This window comes from Aulonocara stuartgranti, assembly GCF_965226115.1.
Source record: "Aulonocara stuartgranti genome assembly, chromosome: 11".
NCBI classification, from domain to species: Eukaryota; Metazoa; Chordata; class Actinopteri; order Cichliformes; family Cichlidae; genus Aulonocara; species Aulonocara stuartgranti.
Genome location: NC_138947.1, coordinates 18,103,824 through 18,126,033, shown reverse-complemented (window position 1 = coordinate 18,126,033; position 22,210 = coordinate 18,103,824). Strand labels below are relative to the sequence as shown.

At 38.0% G+C, this 22,210-nt stretch overlaps 1 protein-coding gene across 3 annotated transcripts in view; it reads right to left on the bottom strand.

The window, feature by feature from the left end:
• The window catches only part of grik3 (glutamate ionotropic receptor kainate type subunit 3), a 97,939-nt gene that overhangs the window by 5,794 nt on the left and 69,935 nt on the right, over positions 1–22,210 (bottom strand). For all 3 annotated transcript variants that reach the window (XM_082551818.1, XM_082551819.1, XM_082551820.1), the window contains 6 exons: positions 21,904–22,011; positions 19,778–19,891; positions 17,002–17,205; positions 11,723–11,946; positions 7,132–7,250; positions 1,657–1,874 (listed from right to left, as the gene is read on the bottom strand). In XM_082551818.1, the coding sequence (XP_082407944.1) occupies positions 1,657–1,874; positions 7,132–7,250; positions 11,723–11,946; positions 17,002–17,205; positions 19,778–19,891; positions 21,904–22,011 (987 nt within the window). The remainder of the gene's footprint in view (positions 1–1,656; positions 1,875–7,131; positions 7,251–11,722; positions 11,947–17,001; positions 17,206–19,777; positions 19,892–21,903; positions 22,012–22,210) is intronic.

Sequence of the window (22,210 nt, the reverse complement as noted above, 5' to 3'; positions counted from 1 at the left end):
CGCGGGGGGTGCTGGAGCCTATCCCAGCTGTCATAGGGCGATGGGCGATCGTGGCTCAAGAGTTGGGAGTTCGCCTTGTAATCGGAAGGTTGCCGGTTCGAGCCCCGGCTCGGACAGTCTCGGTCGTTGTGTCCTTGGGCAAGACACTTCACCCGTTGCCTACTGGTGGTGGTCAGAGGGCCCGGTGGCGCCAGTGTCCGGCAGCCTCGCCTCTGTGGCTACAATGCAGCTTGCCATCACCAGTGTGTGAATGTGTGCGTGAATGGGTGGATGACTGGATATGTAAAGCGCTTTGGGGTCCTTAGGGACTAGTAAAGCGCTATATAAATACAGGCCATTTACCATAGGGCGAAAGGCGGGGTACACCCTGGACAGGTCGCCAGTCTGTCGCAGGGCTAACACACAGGGACAGACAACCATTCACACTCACATTCACTCGCACATTCACACCTAGTGGCAATTTGGATTATCCAATTAACCTATCCCCACAAGCTGCATGTCTTTGGACGGTGGGAGGAAGCCGGAGTACCCGGAGGGAACCCACGCAAACACGGGGAGAACATGCAAACTCCACACAGAAAGACCCCGGCCTGATAGTGGAATTGAACTCAGGAACTTCTTGCTGTGCGGCAACAGTGCTAACCACCGTGGCTTAAATTATACACAATCTCAATACAATCTTAATCCCCAAATGGTAGTAACAGAAATCATCTGGTATCACAATCTTTTGGTAGCTTTTTTGACCTCAGTCCTCTGTATGTGCAGCACACAGCACGTGTGACTCCATCCAGAGCAAAGCTACGAACAGTTGAATATATTTTTCTAAATAAGTTTAAGACCAAATGCATCCATTTGCAGAGGCTTTATCTGCTCCCTGGTCTCATCAGTATTTATCATGCTTCTCTGCCTCATTGAGTTAACATCATTAAGCCATTCTGTAAGAGCAAGTAGGAGCAGAGGGCACGTGAGTCTTGGATAATTATACACCTGTGTCACCTATTTATGATGCAATAATCACAACCGTGATTATTGAAACTGATCAAAAATAACAGTTTTACATTGGAAAAAGTAACATAAATACAGATTACTTCTGCATACATGGTAAACTGCGATTATGGTGATACTCCTTTACATAAGCAAAATGCAATTCGATTAATCATCAGCACATCAATATTGTTTTCAATCTAAACATTATCAACAGAAAATATGCATAAATCAAACTCGACAGTGAAGACTAAAGTATTCATGAACTAAAATACAGGATTTGCAGGGCAACAAAAAAAACTAGGGCAGGCCCTGAAAAAGTATTCGTTTTTTTTTTCTTTATTCCAATTGAATATCATAATCTTATGTGTCTTCAATAGAAATGTGCAGTGTTTTCATTTTCTTACTCTGAGAAACTGTAACTCTGTTACATGTGTTATTCAGCACCACAGCAGCAGAAGCATCTGAAGCAAAGCTCAAAATAATGAAATAAAGTCAAGACCCTTCAGGCAATCGCTGAAACTTCGGAATAAAAAAACATCATCTGGAACACATCAAACGGTGTAGAGAAGTGGAGAAACTAAAAAGAAAAAAAGCCTTTGCTGTGGGAATTAAAATGTAACTGAATTTATATGTGTAATATAATTCTGATAATAATACTACCATTTGTACCTTGAAGAAAGACATCGTTGCACCATCTTTGACCACGCCGTACTCGATTTTGGTCTGCTTGGCAATGTCGTCAGCTGAGTCCACAGGTGAATCCATTCTTTCCACAGTGAGGAAAGCTGCTAAATTAGCTGTATAGGATGATATGATGATGAGCGTGAAGAACCACCAGATCCCACCAATTATCCTGGTCGACAGGGCTTTGGGCATCAATTCTGAGCCTGTAGGCAACGTAGAGTGAGAGACTATTAAACAATTAGCTATATAAAACTGTACATGCCAACAGTGTAACTGAATAAAACAAATGCAGTGACATGACCATGCATTTTTGTTAATTGGTCTGCAAATGTTTTTGGCAGTGCCACTAGTGTTGATCAAGGTACTGTCAATGAGGAAATGGAAACTGATGCGAGCTTGCCAGGTTAGCCACACTCTAAGCTTAGAATTCAAAAATGGCAGATCAGATCAGTAAAACTGTATGGTGCTTAGAGTTTTACATTATTTTTATTTATTTATTTTTTCAAGCAAGATGAAAATGAAATAATTGATGTGTTTGATTGTATTCAGTCATCAATATTTTCTTAAAGTCAGCTTTGGTAAAGCAACTGCAAAAGAACTTAATCTGTGAAAAAATAGGATGTGAAATCTGATGAAAAGCTTATTTATTTATACCCTCATGGCATTTCATAACTTATCATTTCTTTACATTGAGGTATTGTGTCAAATCATCAACACCAGTATAAAAATGAGAAGAAAATAAAGGTAAGCTATAATACCTAGCCGGACTGACAGTACACCTCTGCATCAACCTCGACTTTGAGTGGTCCTCTGCTGAGTAATACTATGTTTACAATGGCTCACTGACTGGTGTTAAAGTTACTTTATATCTCATCTCTGACAACCTTTAAAATACCCTTGTGCTTTGTGCACTCTGTTACTTTACTGAGAAGATTTACGAGGGCAATTCTGAAGAGTAACAAGCCCACAGAAGAGGGGCAGAGTGGTCAGCTCTTTAACCTCTTCTACCAAATTTGATTGGATTTGTCCTTTGTGGTCTGACAAAGATTCTGCCTGGTTACAAACAAGGGACAGTAGCATCCTTTAATTCACTATGACTTCAGAGATGGAAGATCCAGATGCATTCTCTTGTTGCACTAAAAATGAAGTGAAGCAACGTGTAACTCAATTGAATTCCACACTATAAAGCGCTGCTGTCAGCAGGGAGCAGTATATGGTGCTGTATCAGAAAACTCTAATAAATACAAAAAGCAGATCAGTCATGTAGTGCCAAGGAAATAAAATGGTGTCAATATACCATACAGTTCTTTGAAGGTCTCTTGTAAACCGAGGAAATAACAAAGTACTTTCTGGGAGAACAATACAGATCCTATGAGTAGCCAGCGGTTCACATCTTGGTGTCCAGGAGCTACACTGCCTTTTTTGACATTTCAGAAATGTTTCCTTTTTTAGTGATCAATTAACAAAGTAACAGATGAAACAATGTGTGTATTGATTAATATTTTACTATTTTGCAACAAAACATTTTACTTCTGGTTAGCTTTCTCTTGCATCCAGTATATATCTAATGCTAAGCTAATTAGCATTATAGCATTTTTTTTTCTAAACTTTCTCAGAAGAAATGTCGATATGGTTATTTCCATAACCAATTAAAGTATTTCTAAAAATATATACAATATATATTACAAACAGTGTATATATTATGTTTAACAAGCAAAAAAAATGGTTTTAAACTAGTCAGCTAACCTAGCTAAAGCAATATCAATAGCCTATTAATCTTTAGCTGAAATAAAAATTCACTGTCCCTTGATGTATACATTTTCCAGTAAAAAGCGGTGAAACTTCTCGTATTATATTGCATACTCTCAAAAGAAAATATCATATTTTACGAGTTAAAAATTAACTCATAAGGGCTTTTTAGGCGATAGAGACTAAAAATGTTTAAGATTTTCCTTAATAACTCACAGACTGCTTCCAAAACACTAGCAATGTTTTGATAAAATTAACATACATGTGCACTAACTAAAGGTGAAGTTGATATCTTTTCACTAATAAAGACATGACTATAATATTTTAATTCTATAGGCCACTGAAAAAAATACATCAAACTAACCCATTAGGCTTTGTCTCAAACAGGAGTAGTCAGCAAAATAATTACATTGCTGTAGTACTATAATAATTTATCTTTAAAAAAATGTTTAGCCTATATACTTTCAATTTAATATAGATTTTGAGTACTGCAAGCTATAACTTCAAGGTAAAAATGTATTACTGAAATACACTGATGACTGTGACATTACAGATGTTTAATCTGGTAATTAAAATAAACTGACAATACAGCATCCAATCATTTGGATGTATTTATTTGTGTAATGCATTATATAGCATTTATATTGATATATTTTTGTTATTATAAAATAAAAAAAAATTAAATTTAAATGTATATTATCAAAATATTTTCATTTTCTCATGGTAAGGTATGTCATCATCACAAACAAGCATGATGCCTACAATTGTAAATGTTAAAACATGTCACAGTTGTGTCTTCTTACCATTGCATCAGATCTCTCCTATTGCACATTATAAAGTTCTTATCGCCGATACAGCAAAGCAAATCCTTTCTCACTACAGCATTTGATTTGCTATACTTTGCTAATTCCACTTAAATGTGAGCAATAACAATGCTTCAAAAACTATGGTCATCGCTTAATATTGAAAAAAAAAATAGCCCGGCTGATTTTTGAAAGTTAATTTGAACTGAATTATGTAAAAATTGTAGTGTTGCATTTTTAAGTCGTAAGATTATGCATTATGCAGTACTAGTTTCGGTTGCTCTCTTGTTCACAAGAGGTCGCCACAGCAGGTGGCTCCGGATTTTTGATTTATTTTGTTTCCTGATGCAACCCTACAGGGATTTGCATCTCCTGCCGGAATGGAACTAGAAATCTTTCACTTGTTATTGAAGGTCTGCATTATAGAGGCATTTTGATTCTATATTAATATTATAATGTTACGAGTTCTATATCATGTTGAATGAATCTATTTTGAAATAGTTGTTTGAGTTGTAAAAGGATTTTTCCTTTGTTTTGTAAGCTAATGCATGATAAATATACCATCTCTATAGCTGCTACTAACATCTCAACATACATTCATCAAAACACAATAATTAAGAAGTCTCTTTGACAGTATGATGTTATTTTCTTCTCAATAAACGAACAGATTGCTTTGCATCTAATAATGCCTTTTGAGTTGTCATCCTTTGGGGGGGAGAGTAAGAGTTTCTCTTTTAATTTAGAAATGCATCGTGCTAAGTATGATGCACCTGGTTTTTTGGAGTGTTTCTTCCCGCAAGCAATGTCTCACCTCAACACTAGCACTCGGCTTTCCCATGAGAATAGCTACCTGCACTTAGCATTCTCTTCTACGGAGTCAGACAAAAACTCCTTTTCCAAGCTTGAGGCTTTTACTTTTACTTAATTGGTTTAAAATAAGGACACTTGTGAATGGAAATGTTTGTCCCATTGCACGCAAAGTAGGCTAAGTTAATTTTGATGCCATTCTAAAAAAACAAGATACAAAAAAAGCAAGGACACTGCTCCAGTTTCTCAACCAGAGTGAGAGAAACCCACCTCAATGTAATAATGTGTAAATAACAAAATAAAGAATGCTATATTTAAAATTTCAAAACAAAAAAATCATGGTAAACATACATTCACAATCCTATTTATATTATGCAGGGAGATGTGCTTTAATTAATAAAGAAACGATGTCATCACAAATATCAGAAACTGCATTGCAGTGCTTATTTTGCAGAAGCCACTTTGCAAGAAACGTTCAGACATGATGTGAGCAAAAACCTACCGAGACCCCAGGAACACATCTGAAGCACACAAAGTGTTTGCTTTTGCACCTCCTCATATTTTATGTTCTTTGTGTTGTCTAGGACACCTCCCTCCCACAGACAAGCTGGTAGATTTTTTTGGATTTTCTCAAACACGTCCATTTGCATTTTAAACATGTCAAGGAAATGGCTTCCGTCTCAGCTGCTGTCACTGTGTTTGGCAGACAAGCAAGGAAAGTCTGTTTATGTGACACAGACAAAATATAACTCGCTGCAGATCCCACCGTGCAGCATGTGTGCAAGGTACCATAGCACAAATGTGTGTCACCGAATCCCAGAATCAGTCTGCGTCGTCGCTTTTTTTCACGTCGATGCATTAAATGTTGAAATATACGTTTGACTGTACCTCTTTAAAAATTCACGGAGAAACAGTTATTGGAACACTAACCTTATATTAACTTGATATCCTGGTGTGAAGAAATTTATTCAATGAACTATGAAGAGCTGATTAGCAGCAGACGCAGCTCTAGTCAGCTCCAGCAGGCTAAATAAGAAGAACTGGAGCTGAGGCATTTACAGACAACACTCTATGAATTATAATGAAAAATTCTCCCCAGTTTAGTTTAATAATATAGGCTACTAACTAGCTCATTTTGTTTTGATTTTCTTTCTCCTCTCCCTTCCAGCCCACTGGTGCTATACTCATAACCCTCTGACTGCACCAGCAAATTGGCAGTGCTGCTATGCAGTTTCACAAGAGTGCCGCCGAATTTCTGTGCTTAATGAATTGCTGAATGTGTTTGCTATCCTTACGGGCAAAGATCTACTGCCGAGTCTCACTAAGCCTCCTTGATTTGTCTTGTTACACTGAGGTTAAACATTTTTGTTACGTTGGTCTTTTTCTCCACAGTTGACTTCATTATGTTATTTCTGGGCCTTTATTTGCCTACCTATCCCTTTCAGGGACACCTAGCAATGGCCTAACAGCAAACACTTATTTATATCCCTCTGCTTTTACTTAATAATATTACATCGACAATACGCTTTTTGATCTGACACTAAAATATATGATGACTGAGTTCAAAATTATAAGGCATCAACAGTGACATAAGTTGGTGGGCTACTTGTTGGACAGTTATAATTGAAGCATATGGATTCTCTACACCCGGCCACTCTTAGCGCAAGCCAAGCAGTGCTGAACACGTCACAGCAGCCAGTTCGAGCATAGCTGACAGCTGGCATTTGTCAAACATGTTCCTCAACTTACCCTTTGCGTCCTCAACATTCAGAAAGCTCTTGAGCAGGGCCAGTGACTGTGTAACATGGAAATAAATGCAACGATGTGTTCCACCCTTACCCGCCAATCTCTGACAAGTGTCTGGCACATACTCTTCCCTTTTTAAACAGCAGGTAGGTGACAACAGCTTCCCTTTGTCATGTAAGACTGAGCTCGGCAGTTGTTCTTGACAGGTAAATGTCTTATGAAACAGTCACGGAATGGAAATCATGGAGCTTGTCAGTTAAAGAGGCAGAAAGTGGGAGGTGGTGGTGAAGAAAAAAGGAGGGTGGGGGTGACAGGATTGTTTCTGACAGGAAAGAGGATGTGTGCGCCACCTTACCTTGTTGCATTAAGGAACCAACTCCAAACCAGAAGCTGTTGAGCAGGGTAAAGTTGTTCTCCACCACATCTGATCCAGGATTGCAAGGATGGGCGTCATACCATTCATATGGACTGAATCTGGGATTAAGAGAAGTTGGAAAGGAGTCAAAAACCTCTACCAGTCACAAGATCAAAGAACAATAGTATTATATCTTTTACATCATTCTTGAACAATGTTGAATAGCACTGCTATTTCAGAGTTTCATCTTTGGTTTAGAGTAAAAGAGATAATGATGCATTAGACAGCAACTCTACAAGCACTACTTAAAGCACGATTAATTGATTATTAGCAGCAAATTAAGCTGTAAATATGGTGAACATATAAGCAAACATCTGTCAAGCTAAGGATCAACACCAATAATCAATTAAGTAATTAATCTAGAATTTTGTCTCCATCATCTGCCTTAATTCTGGGTAGTAACTGTACAGCTAGTTTTAGGCCTTTTTTCACTAAGAGTAGCTCTCTGATAGTCTTTTAATAATACAAAGGAATAATGCAAGCAATAGATTTGTGGGCTTTAACACAAAAACAATGAGTTACAAAAACAAAGGGGAGTCACTATGGGGGACTCCGGAGTCGGTCGGTTATTTTGGCCACGAACATGGCCATAACGTCTGGGTGAAATATGTATAATATAGTTTATATGCAGTAGCTGGAATGGTTATATAGGTGCAAAAAAATTTTCAAACTATTATCAAATGTCACATCAAAAATTTAAATACACTGGTCCTAGTTTTTTAAGCCTTACCTCTGGAAACCCCCTTGACTTATTCCAACATGCTTTGTAGTTAAAGGTGACGATTGAAGCATTAAAATACAATTTTTCAGAGGGTGTAAAATGTCATGTTTGAGAATGTGAGGAATAAGGACCCCTGTGCAACTTTCCATATCTGTGACACCCACCCTCCACCCCATGCAACTTTACTGCACAGGAGGACAGAGGCTGGGAAAAAGTATTAATATTAACTATATTTTATTCTGACGTCCTCGTGGCAAGAATTGTGTCATCATTACCCCGACGTGTCTTATTTGCTAATGTGGCAGAATATGGCATTAGACATAATGAGTAACTAAAACAGTCCACTGACTCTCCTATACTGAATCTTTGGTTGCATATTTCTGTTCTGAAGGGATATGGCAGGAATAATCTAGAAAGATTGAATTAACTAGAATGTATATTATGAAAAGATTAATAGACTTCAATCTAATTACACAGCGCAGAAATATTTTCTAATATGTCAGCAATCTATTTTAATCTGAGGGCGAACTGAACCGATGGGTAATCATGAAATAGACAGAGGCTTTTCCAGGCGTCATTCATTAATTCTAGTCTTATTTAGGCATCCAGATATATGAACTGATGAACATTAAAAGACTGTATTTGCCCACTGTGATCTTGCCTAAGTGTTGTTTCCCATAGACTAAAATGACAACAGCCACATATACTCACCAGTGTTACTATCTTTAAGTGTTTCCATTAGCATTCGCGACTCATCTGCCCTTAATAACATGTGCAGACATCAAAGAGGCCTTGGGCAGCTGTTGTACAAATGTGGTGCTCTCTAACATTTTAATGAATTCCTTCAGTCTCATTTTGTTTTACTTTAATCTTAAATTGAAAGCCTCGGCCATGTAATATGTGATAGAGGCTTGGAAAATAGGAGAGATTTTTGCAGCCAAAATATACACGAACAGGACTTAAACAGGACACAAATGAGGAAAACCAGAATGCCTTTTTTCATTATTTCAGAGCATCTCCTACATAGGCAATGTGAGAGTACTGATTCAATCCTCCTGATTTCTCTGCTAATGTCTAAAAAGGTTGTGCTGTCAACCAGGGCCATAAGCATGTTTCAGACTTCATGCAGCAGCCTACATGCAGTAGAGTGATGCTGCGGAACAAGGTACTCTCCCGGGTAGGGACTGCAAACGACAGTTTTTTGGATTCATTCAATACATCATGTGTTGCTGATATATGTTATTAGATTTACTAGTTGTGATTTTAGTAAAAAGGGAAACTCTAATACAACATTTTTTTTTGTAAATTCTCCTGTGGCCATACTTCCACTTGATGTGGACTTTTTGATCATATTTTCTCGCTGTAGTTGGTAGGTAGCCAAGCAAAAGTGTACGGATGACACAGTGGCTGAAGTATTAGAGATTTTGGTCTCACTTTGTTATACGTGTACCTTCTTTAGCTAAATGCACACGTCCCAAATAACCATTAATTTTCCACCATTACAAATGCAGAAAGCGACTATAGGTTCTGCTTTCCACAGTGTTTGATAATGTGGCTATGAGGGAAAATAAACTTCATTTCTACACGACCAAGAATATAGTTAGACCAACTGCATGCCCATAGAAATAATGACCTGGAGACAGCTTGGTAATTAAACGTAACAAAGCAAAAGCCTCATTTTTGCATTCACAAACATTAGCTTGCTAAATATATACTACTTCGGCACAGTTTTTAACTTTTTTGTCAATTTTTTTCTGTTGAAATGTTAGTGCTGCCAGTTATTAAATTACATCTATTTTCAGACTATAATAACAGCACTCCCTGTTGTCTGTGAATGATTTCAGTCTGGATCATTGGAGGACCAAATCAGCATCTGTGATTTATTCGATGTGGCGAGCAAAGCTTACCCAAAGACATGTCTTGCAGTTAGCTCTAAATAAAGTTGATCTCATAGGAAGCACACAAATACCAAGACTAACTAGACAAGAAAAAAAAAAGGCAAAATGCGCTGATATTGCAAACTGATTTAATGTAGCACATTTAATCTAAATACACCTTTGTGGTTCTAAGGATTGTAACATTTTTTTAACAACAGTCTATATTTTTTATTTAATTCCCACAAAAGGACCAAGTTCTTAGTGAAAATCTAACGGTTTTAAAATCAACACATATATAGTGTTGATTCCAATCTTTGCCTGCAAACGCTGGATTTTGTGGTTTAGAGATTTGTTTTTAGGCAACAGAAGTAAATTGTATATTTGGTGGGGATATTTCTTTTTGAAAGTGAGACTGGCTCATGGAAATGAAGGAACAGGTCACCCAGTGCAAAAATGTGTTTTCTTTAAAAACAACAGAGCTCCTCAGCACAGAGGAATAAACTATAAAAGGCTTTGGAAACACAGGTAATCATTCTTAGTAGGATCTGTGTTTTGTCAGGTAATGGTCTTAGTGGATCTTTGAATGGATATCACTATTCAGATCCTTTGGATATCTCTGTATAATAAATGTAAACGGATCAAGAAGCCACGATATCTTTACATATTGAATATGTTGTGTAAAACCACACACTTGCTTAGTTGTGTGTGTTAAGCGTGTTAAACAGACAGTGAGAGTATAAATGCTCATCCACATCAACAAGTTACAGAGATTTTCAGATTTATTGGTGAGGCAATGTTTTTTCTTCGGATGTATTATCTTCAGGTTTTAAATGTGTGAGGCAAAAATATTCAGAAATCATCTCTAATTTTAATATATAGGCGATTTTTCCAGCACAGTGTTACAGCATAGTTTATATGCTATTTATCTGTGGATAAATAAGTGATCCTTCAAATCATAAATATTGTATTTCATATATTTCTAATATGTTTGTTATATTTATTTGCCTAATATCGATGACAATACACTGACGCAAATGTCCAGCATTTGAAATGGCCTATTTGTGCTTGGAGTAGCCCCCTCTCTGTTTTCTGTCATCTGCTTTATGCTCAATTATGACGCACTTTTAGGGATGCGACTCAGCTATCTAGGCCAGCCTTCAAAAACTTGATGCAACAATTTAAGATGATTTTGCACTTATGTGAAGCCACTCCAGAATTTGTTTGGTCTCACAACAGCAAATGAGGATAGAGTGCAGCTGTTTGCTCTCAAGCCCCTGAACTCCTTTCAGTGCTCGCTTTTCTATAACTTCCTCAAGCACCACTTTGCATGAGAAGCAGCAGGAAATACAGACAATGACACTAAAAAGATATTCATCATATTCATGACCAAAAAAAAAAAATTTACAAGTGAGATACTTCTCACCCAATCAAACAGATAATCTCCCTCCATTAAAACTGTGACTGACTTGTACCAGCCTGGAAGTTCATTATTTATAATATATGTGAATGCTGGTGATCAACTATAAATAGCCTACTCTGATGCAATTTTACATCAGGTGTATATATTCTTTTCTTTTTGCATGGCTGAATATGACAATTATATATATTTTTTCTTATTTTAGCTCGAGGCGAAATGAGTACTTTTTGAAGGGTTAGTTCAAGATGCTTTGCCAATTCCAAAGACAGCACACAGGAAACAAGAAATTGCCCTCTGAATAGGACTTTGCAACTCAACTGGAGGTTTTTGTATTCCTCCCCAACTGCTGCGCTGAAGAGAGCCCATGCAGACAAAACTGCCTTGATCACTACCCAGCAACTAACGCAGTATGATGAACTGGCTTGGGTACTCGAACCCCAGTCTGTGATGATAGAGTAAATTACTATGTCTACTGGAAGACCTCACAGAGAAATAGCATGTAACTTTTGCACTTACCTGGCAATGACAAAAAGGACACAGCTAACACCCAGGTAGGCCAGGAGGATGTAGACCCATATGTCGGGAGTCATGGGGTTCAGGAAGGAGAAGAAGCCATTGTTGGTAGTATTGGGTTTGCGATACAAAATGCTGATGCCCATGCTCATGAAAGGCTTGGAGAAGTCGATGAATTTTTCACGTACATAAGTGATGGTGAGAGGAGCGACTGCCAAGTCTGCTCTCTGTATTAGGGGAAAAAAACACAACGTTTATATAGATATTTATTGACTATATCAAGTTATCAAGTTATATCAAAGTAGACACATTTTCCCAATAGATGAAATGGGGTCCCATTTATGAGGCTTTATATAGTGTCACAAGAATGACATATGACACCATACAGCGTCATGCAGTGAACAAGGCTGAACATGTCGGGATGAGGTGCATTCACCTATTATATGTGTATGACTACATATTCTGGATGTTACCATTTGTATTGACAGCCCCCACTGCTCCCCTGCACCATGGCTGGACAGGAGGTTAATGAAACCAGCTGCTTAGTTCACGCACGAATACCTCTTTCCTCCAAGAAACGACACAGCTCACAAGGGGAGGCTTTCTTTACTTTCTACATAGTGAGCAGTGGGAGAGAACCAGAGTTTGCTCATACATCAGTTCACCGTACAGCTTTTTAAAAATAAAATTAGGTCTCGTGTTTGCTTTGGAACTTTATGCAAAACTTCAAGACCTAGTCCTATGTGAATTAAACCTGCTAAACCTACGCAAACCTAATGAAATGAAAATTACCCAAATGATTCACCCATTCGACTTCTCTGTTCTTGGAACTCATCTATTATATAGCATACTCTGTGGTATGTTTGCTGATAGTTGATACCATAAAACAACTTTTATTCCAAGTTGTCCTCTAAGGATCTTGGGGCTGTTCTCAACATGAATTACATTTTCTCTGTGTCCTAGGCAGCTCTTCTATCAGATTCGTATGATAACTACCACATCGCAGTAAATAAAGGTTCGAATGACAACATTTTCCCTTTGCATGTGGCACTGCGGATTACATACTCCTGCAGTCCACGCCATGGTAGTTAAATGCACAGTGGCGTTTTCTGAAGAGACAGAAAAATGGGAAAACCAGCGCATCATGCTGTGTATCGGCTGTTTCTCTTAAACTATTCAAATTTGTAGATCACACACTGCTCCCTCTCTTCTCTACTGCCTTGAACCAACCTGCCACTCAACCGTAAAGTCAGCCAGCATGCGATTCCACAGATCCCTATGGAGGGCTAATATACATGCCGCCTGTCCTTGTTCTGCTTTGTGCTTACCAACACAAACTGGGCACAAGCAAGATAACCTGATAGTGCCCTGCTATGTGCCACATGGCTTGGTGTTATCTTGGTTTGCAGATGGTGGGCGTCGTGGTGTTCTGTACCTAACAGCCTCGAGGATTCATAAAGTTACAACCATCATGATCTACATGTTTACAGCCCACTGAATGTACACAGAACGCAGAGTGCATAACAGTCTTAGTCTGTAGCTATTTATTACCGGTATTTTGCAAATGAATAAATATAGCACACTAAAAGGTCATTAACTAGTAATAACTGAACAACCAACATTTTATTTCTTGATGAAACACTTGGATGTAGTTTTTAGTACCAAATATCTGCATTTTATAGTGGGTTATAAGGATTGCATAGGATGGACATATGTTGCTGCCATGTTGACCTTTTTTTTTTTTTCTTAATTACGGATGCACTGATAATTGGTTGCAGCAAACGTCCTTGTTAGCTGCCACCAGCCTATCTGCAAACAAAATGATGTTTTCTGATGGCAGTGGCTGATGTTTATCTCTTGTGTCACATCAATTTCACGCTCACTGTATTTTTAAAGATAGTGCGTAAAGCTGAATGGGTTTTAAAAAAAGTTGATTTATGTTCATCAGGAAGTTTTCTTTGTTTCCAGTGCATGGAAAAAGTGAGAAAAATAAATAGATCCATGTCTGCTTTTGGTCAAACTGTTTGTTTGGTTTTTTTTCAAACGTGACTATCAATATGGGCTCTGAATTTCACAGCTGGTGCATCTCTGCCTTTTATGAAATATTTAGAGCTGATAGAAGTGCATACTGTGTGTTGCTTCAGTAGAGTGGGTTCTAATTGCAGAAACCCCCTCCTCTGAACTATGCAATGGTTACTGAAGATAACAGGCGGCAATTTCTGATATAGGAATGCTGAGGGAAGATAACACATACGGTATGCCTAGCCACTTTTACATGCATTTAAAAAACCGCTAATGGAAAATAAATGCACAGTGAAATACATACAAAGCACATGAGCATAGATGTACCTCTTATACTATACAATGTAGTCTCGAAATATACAAAGGGTTAATTATGAGGCAGGGATGGTGTAATCAAGAAACTGTCACTTTGCATCAGCTGAAGGTTCAGAGTGTTGTGGCGTGTAACTGTGATTTACTCAAGGGTGCCTTGGCAGGCGGGACATGTTTTTGCTGTTGTGGCAGCTGAACTTTTGTCCTTGCAGCTATGGGTCTGTCACTGTCACCACCATATCACGCTGCTGTCTCACATAAAAAATAAATAAATAAATACAAAACTAAAGATAAAAATAACTAGCAATCAAAATGACACCTGTCCATCTAGCATATGCTGATCATAAGATTTTTGAGGCCTTGGAAAATGTGCTATTTAACTGAAAATAGGGTAACTACTTCTTGTGCAATAAATCTAATCAACTGTGTAGCAATGTAGACAAAGAGGAAGTGGGCTGAGTATAATCTTCCAGTGTATCTGTCGAAGCAAAGATTAATTGCCATGACAGAAACAAATGATGTGTTAAGGACGCCTTTAACATTTGCATCACAGCATGATTAAAGTGATCATCTATTGTGACTAAATCAAGTTTAACAAGGCCTGTTGCATCATTTAGCACCTTCTAAACAATGCCCTTTGGCACTGCAGTGAGCTTTGTGACTGCACAGAGGAAAATAAAGCGCTACATGTTACACAATGCTAAATCGTTGCACTTGGCAACACTGCAGTTTCTCATTCAAGTCTCCAATTCTGTGGCAAGTAAATCATAACTGACTTTCATTTTCATACTAAAAAATATATACGGGTTTTATTCTATTTCTGCCACATGTAGCTATCAGTGTGAAAATCTCTGTAAGCTACAGGGATGAATGAATTTAACACTAAAACTTGCATTTTGTTCACTTAAACAGACAATTGTGCAATTATGCAATGCAGTGATGATTTGAGGGTACAGTGGGCAAGCTGATAGCAATAAAAGTACAAGTCTCGTGCTTCAGGACTATTTTTATCACTCAAAACCAACTATTTTCCCTGCTTTCTACCTAAGACCCTATCTCGCTAAGCCGCAATAAACTGTTATACAGCTTATCTATCTGTATCACAAGAGGGGAAGCAATGGGGGGCTAACATAAAGTAATTATAAATACACAGAGAAAAGATAAAAAATGTCAGCTACCTTCTGTATCTCATTGTTAAGAGAGAAACAGAAGAGGTGAAAACATTCTTTGTTGTTATCTGTTTTATAGAAATATCCTCCTTCCAATGCATGTATAGAAAAACAGAAACTTTCTGCACAGCATGTCTCAGTTTGACCCAAAGCAAAGAAAAAATACAGCTGCAGTATAGTTTGAAGAAATCTGTATCCTTACAGTTCTCCCATATCATCTCAGGGTCAGATCTCTTGAGCTTGCCTTAACGTTTACGTTTCAGGTCTGCTGAATTACGATCATCTTATCCATACCAGTGGAGTAAGGAAAGCACTAGACCACAAAATAGAACTGACTAAAAATCCACAAAAAAATCGTCTTGCATCCTTGGCCATGTGATAAGAAGCAGTAAAAGCAATAACCAGCAGTATAGATTCCAATCTCCTCTTCTGCTGCTATTTACAAAAGCAATAGGTATAAAAAGGTTAAAATAGACCATATGTGTGCATCATAAAAGCATTTAAATCTATTCCTTTTTCCAATCTCTGTTACTTAAGAATTTCTCACTTTCTGTAGCTATAGACTAAATGGTGTTACATTGCTGTTTATGTGTGTTCAACAGCTTATGTTCATATTTAAGCTGAGTGCAAAGGTCGTAATCACCAGATGCCACAGTTTTGCACTGTTTTTTTTTTATTTTTATTTTTATTTTATTTGGCTGGAAGCAGATGAACAGACTCTGTGGCCACCTGTGAGTCCTCTCTTTGAAACCAAAGAATGCACCAATAACGTATGTGTTGTTTAATGATGGAGTCATGCATCTCCTTTTCGTGCCAGCTGTCTCTCCCTTTGGTAATCTATTTGTTCCTCTAAAGGTTATTGTTATCAACACGGATCTAGCAAAAAGCTTGGACGGAGAAATAAAGTGCTGCAGTGGGAGCCCACCTTTTCCAACCCTTTCAGCACCAAGCCATTGACTCCTGCCATACGATTCCCTGCACTAAATGCCACTTAAGCTATTACAAGTTTTCAGCTGAGTACAGCGCTGACCCGATGGGGCTGAGGACAAAGAGAGAGCACTGACAGGGACACTTATGAAATGCCAGCAGAGAATTGCCACCATCGCTTCGATGCGAAGCAGTTTCATGGCCACTGAGGCTTTGAGTTTGACATAGACAGCTACGATTGGTCGCTATCCCTCAGAAAGATGATTGCCATTGTGTTTCCCTGAATCTATGCAGCGTTACGTGCTCATCCTAGATCTGTGGTTTATCCAGCTGAACAAAATGGCCTGTCTTACTAAATGACATCAACACACTTGTAACTTTTAGGCAACCTTGACATAATTGTGCCATAAATGTAACTGACAGCTTTGTAGGCTCCTTGTGACTTGTACTCAATCATAACTATATCACTGCCCACATGGAGGACATAACCTGTAATTCAGCTCAATGGCATGCTTTTGTAAGTGCGCATGATGATGCGAAAGACTGTTTGGAGCATATAAATCAAAGTTTAAATCATTACACTTTGATAATAAAATGATTTCTTGTTAAAAACTCCCTACAAATAAAAAATAGTCTGGTTCATAACCACTATAAAATTACAAATTTGATTGTTTTTGCTTCTATTAAACACATACCTCATTTTGTCTTAAGCTTTGGAGGTTCTGGTAGGCGTATCTTTTTTTTTATTGCTTTGTTTTGTCTTTTAAAGATTACAGCTATATATCTATTATGCACATATGAGCATATAATGCTTCTGGTCAAAAAAAGACGTCAACAAGTAGTAAAACTTACATGTTCTATAAGTTCCCTAATCATGCCGTTCCACAGGCCCTTGTCATCCTGGGAGCCATATTTCCCATCAGGCACCAGACGGATCTCATACGTGAAGCCCAGGATGTTGGCCAGCTCTTTTAGCAAGTCGATGCAGAATCCTTCGAAACGGTCGTTCCCAACCAGCGCCTTGTCAGATTTCTTAAGCATGACATATGGCTCCTCCTGCTCAGACCAAAAAGATCAAATGAAAAGCAATGGTGAGGTCAGCTTTTTCAATTTGTTTCAGCACATGAACCTAATTGAAGCAAAGTGATCTGAGCTGACGAGTCGCTGTTGCATTTAACAGGCAGTGACAGCAGATTCAAGTACACAGTGTGGATATAGGCAGTGGTAAAATATGAAAGAAGGCTGAGGTTGTTCCTACATTGAAGTATTAAAGAAACGGGACCCGAGCTAAAACAAGATGGTAATGTAAAGTAAAAAATTTATATTGCAGGTATTTATATCAGCATCTAGTGATTCTTATAGTGATGGCAATGCACACAGAAGGAATATTTATATTACCAATGAGCTTAGTTAGTGTTCAAATAGCTAAACCTACTGTCTCCCACTCACTGACCTATATAGCTGGTGCACCGTTTATTTTATGGTCAGGTAGCTGACACTCTTTACTGGCCTGTAATATCCTGCCTGGATGCTCATAATTTAAGCTGTATAAAAGCTTGATTAGGAACAGAATGCAGCAGTGTAATGGAACATAGCCACTGTGTTGCCTTCATCAGTTGTCACCAACCTCCAAGGGAGAGCAACTGAGCTGATGCCTGCAGTGACAATGACTAACGCAGAACCGCTCATAAATGATTTCCTTTATTTAGTGCCTGTTACCATTTCTCTGCCAGATAGACGAGCATATCTCACTGTGCATTTCAAAACATGTTGGTGTGTTTATGCAAAAGCTGTAATACAATTTACTGCCTCCAATAGCAAGATGTATAATTTACAAACTGAGCTGAGACGTAGGGTAATTGATTCTCTATCGAAGGTGACCCCTTTCTTTATATTTTTTCCCTCAGCTGTAGCTGGTAGAGCACTAAAGAAAATGATGTAGTCAAGAAGGGGGAGGGAAAAAAAAGTCACAGTACTCTTTTAGTCCCCCAGAAAGTTATTTTAGGAGAAAATGAGGGGTGGGAAAAATAAAAAATAAAAATTTACACTTATAATTCTGTTCAGTTGTCTGTAAAAGAAGGTGTAAAGCAACCCGAGTATCAAGCAGGCAATAATTTATTTTACGCATCCTAGTTAAACTTACATGCCCATAAAAGTGTTCAGTAAATGCTCAAGATCTTTGTTTGTCTACAAAATATGAAGCTACTTGGACATTACAATCGGGATGACCTTTTAAATAAATAATAAGTTATGAATACTTGATGACAATGCATTCCGAGAGCAAGTGCTTAGCAGCAAACTTTGCTCAAGTTGTCCAATTAACTTGATCAAAAAGTTTGCATGTTAAGGGAGAAAGTCATTACCATCTGTTTCTAGCCTTCCAATTCTTGCTATTCCCCAAGGTTTTAACTCAAAGCAAAGTGTTTATACCAGTTCTATGCTCACAATCGCAGCATGGGCGTGCATAACAGAAAGGGAAGGAAGGTGGGCCTGCGCAGAGACATTACAGGCAATGGAGTGCAAACAATTAATGTAAGGGGAAAAACACATTAAGTGCCTTAATCTCTTCTACGAAGTTATCACTATAAAGCTGTCAGACGTCTTCTCCATGCTTCACTGGAATCAGTTTGATGCAATGCCATTACACTAAGACGTGAGATTGATATTAAAGCTGGAGCTCTCTTCGGCAATTTGAAAATAGTCAGTTTTATGATCTTAAACAAATGATATCCAAAGAAAAAGCAAATTAAGGAAAATGTTGGAAAATGTTAGAAATACTCTTTAAGAAGAAAATGAAGTGCAGATAAAAAATCCAAAATCTACACCACTCTCACAGAAATGAGTCTGTAACTACTAGTGCTAGTATATTTTAGTATAGCACTAAAATCCTTGTTTCATGTCTCCTGTATAAGACAGTATTAACATAGATGCCACCTGATAGGCATTAATTATATCCCACCTTGACCTCACTTCTCATAATTATAGCTTTGTAGTCCAATATAGGCTTAATAACAGTGTTTATCATTGTAGCTTGTGTAGCTGTCCCAAAGGGGTGTACAGGCGAACATCTGGGCAAGCACCTTCCTGATAGCTATACAAAGACCCCAACAGCCAGTGACAGTGTTAAGTACATACCACTGGGAATCTACAATACTGTACAAATGAAGGTAATGTGGATCTGGCGGAGGGCTTGCCAAGTTCTTTCTATCTGAACATGTAATTAATGCATTCTCAGGAATAGTTTATTGTAGCACTGACTCTTTTGTTTCCTTTTTTTTTCTTTGCCCCAGGGCTTCTCAAAACTGACAGGTCTGTGTTGTGTAGTTGCTTTTGCTATAAAAAAAAAATATCTACTATCATATCTATGATTTGTGTCAGTATTTGTGTTATTTTTAGAATTGTCAGTACAACATATTACTGTATCTAGCAGCCACTTCTCTTCCTTATAGTGCAGTATGTTCAGTATAAAGCACGCCTGAAGAATTCTAGTCTGCAGTGAACCAAACAGAATGAAAAGAAGTAAATATATGGCAAGGCTTGGATTGCAATGTGTTATCTATAAGACGGACAACTGGGAAGGTATGAAGGGTATGGCATATTTTACGCCAGGCTAACACAGGTGACCTACCAGGATGGTGGTGATGACAAGGGAGCGGTTAGCCAGAGAATCCGTGATGTTCATCCCTTTTCGCTTCGGCACTTCTGTGATGTTAAGACCTCCAGACGCACTCCACTTCCCCACCTGTGCAAAAGGAAAAGTGTGTAGCTAAGTGTTCTTTTTCTGTTGATCAGCAATGACCTTAGCAGACTCTGCCGGCAACCATCTCCCACATTAGTGCCAGGCTGAACACATCTCTGGCAGCATTAGATGATTGGCTGAGTCACCTTTTATCAGCAGGCCAGTATATTTTGGGGAGTAGGGGGTTAGTTAAGCATTAAGCATTATGGGTAAATCAAAGAAACTGGAACAATGAACTGCAATGCGATAAGTCAGATAAATCAAATCACATCAAAACATTTTTATATAAATGTAGAATCTATGTAATATGAACATGTGTACAGAAACGACTGTGTATTAAACCAATAGAAATATTGAATATTTCAAATATTACAACAAGCTCACAGTAAATTTAAATGAAGTTGGAGAATGGGGATGCCATTAGGACTGCATTGTGAAAGTAATTTTGCTGTACAGCCTCATATAAGCCAAGAGATTTGAACAAATAAAAGGAGTTATACATGCATGAAGCCCTGAAGCAAAAAAACTCTGCATATTGTAGAGACACTCTCTGGAACATATCATTAGCACAAATAGTCCTGTGGCTGTTGGTAACAATCTCTGTTTGCAAATCGAGCTCTCCACCAAACCCTCCTCCCATTCTTCCCTCTTTCTCTATTACTAGAGACAGTGCTTTTAATATTCACTGGGATTTGTGCTTGAGGTGGATCCATTTAAAAACTTGCTCCCCACCCCCACCCCAGAAAAAAAGCATGAAAAATGTTTGTTAATGTCCTCCCTGCCTAATCCAGATAAAGGCATATGCTCTAATTTGAAAAGCACATTAGTTACAGCTTGTCACATAACCAAACAGGACTCCAGGAGAGAGATTTAAAAATATCTGAATGCTTTCCGCTTTGCAAAATTCTTTCTAATTGTACCCAATTACAATTAGCTCAATTCATTAAACATGATTAGCAAAAGACTGGATTCAAAAGTTATTTACTCATGCATCCACACGGAGAGCATTACATTTATTTCACCCTCCTGAGCATGCCAGTGTTGAGTGAAAGTGGCAGTCTGAGAACCTGTTCATAATTCCAGCGTGAGCTCAAACTTAGGCTAATATTCAATTACAATGGATTAGTTGAGAAAAAAGTCCACATCTTAATAGGCTCAAACAGTCAAAGCCGATTCCACGGATATACAAGGGGAAAAAAAAAATTCCAGCAATCTGCAGCACGCTGCCGGATCAACCCTAGCATGCATTAGAGTGGGATTTGTCAGATGCACAATGAGAATGCACTAATATGGCATCAAATACTTTTAGGAGATGACTGCGCTTCAACTTAATTGACCACATGCAGGACAAGATGCCAATAAAAGAGGGAAGAAGAATCATTTCAAAGCTGCAGTATTACAAGCTTCATTCTGGAACAGAGGAGTTACAAGCTGAAAAGCCCCTGCTATTATATATTCTTGAGCCTTTAGGGAGTACTTGAAGAAGTCATAATGGGACTTATCCCTATTTGATGTATTCATAATGTATGAAAGCCTTTTAGTAGAGAATAGCTGTTGTAATCCAGAGGCCTTCCAGTATAATAAAATAAGTTCTACAGTAGGAACCTTTTAGTCCCCCACATCCCCTTTTTGTGTGAAACATGTTTATACAGCTCATTAACACCAAACAGCATTTTGGGCATCACCTCAAATTATCATTAAGAGAGGCAGCAATTAACACCCTAATGTGTACCCTAATCCAATTTGCTTTATGATCCACTAACTTATGCTTATGTTGAAACAGCGAATTTGCTTCCTTGTTAGGAGGTAAATGATATTGCCAAGTGTGCGTGTATTCAACATTAAAAAAATCAGAAATATGCATATATATAAATATATATATATATATATATATTTTAATGAGCAATTTTATATATTCTTTTGATGAAAATTCTACATTTTATATACTCCTTGCCGTGAAACATTGCTGTATGTTTCACCTCATCTAACAAGGATTTACATTAAACAATAGTTACCTTTTCAAGTCCATCCTCCTTTAGACTGATGATGTCCAGGTCAAAGTCTGTACGTAGACCAGTTGTTTTGTTGAAGGACAGTCGACCCGTCAAACCATCCCAGTGGGACTGAAAGACAAAATATCTACATATTTTACCCAGCATGAGCTCAAACTACCCATGTTTCCAGAATTTAGTGCTACTGCATACCTACTTTCTGACACCTATATACAGTACACATCTACCCATATACCTGTATATAATATTTTGATTGTACCGCTCCTACATGTTTCAAAAACTAGAAGGTGCAAGGTACGTCAACAACAGT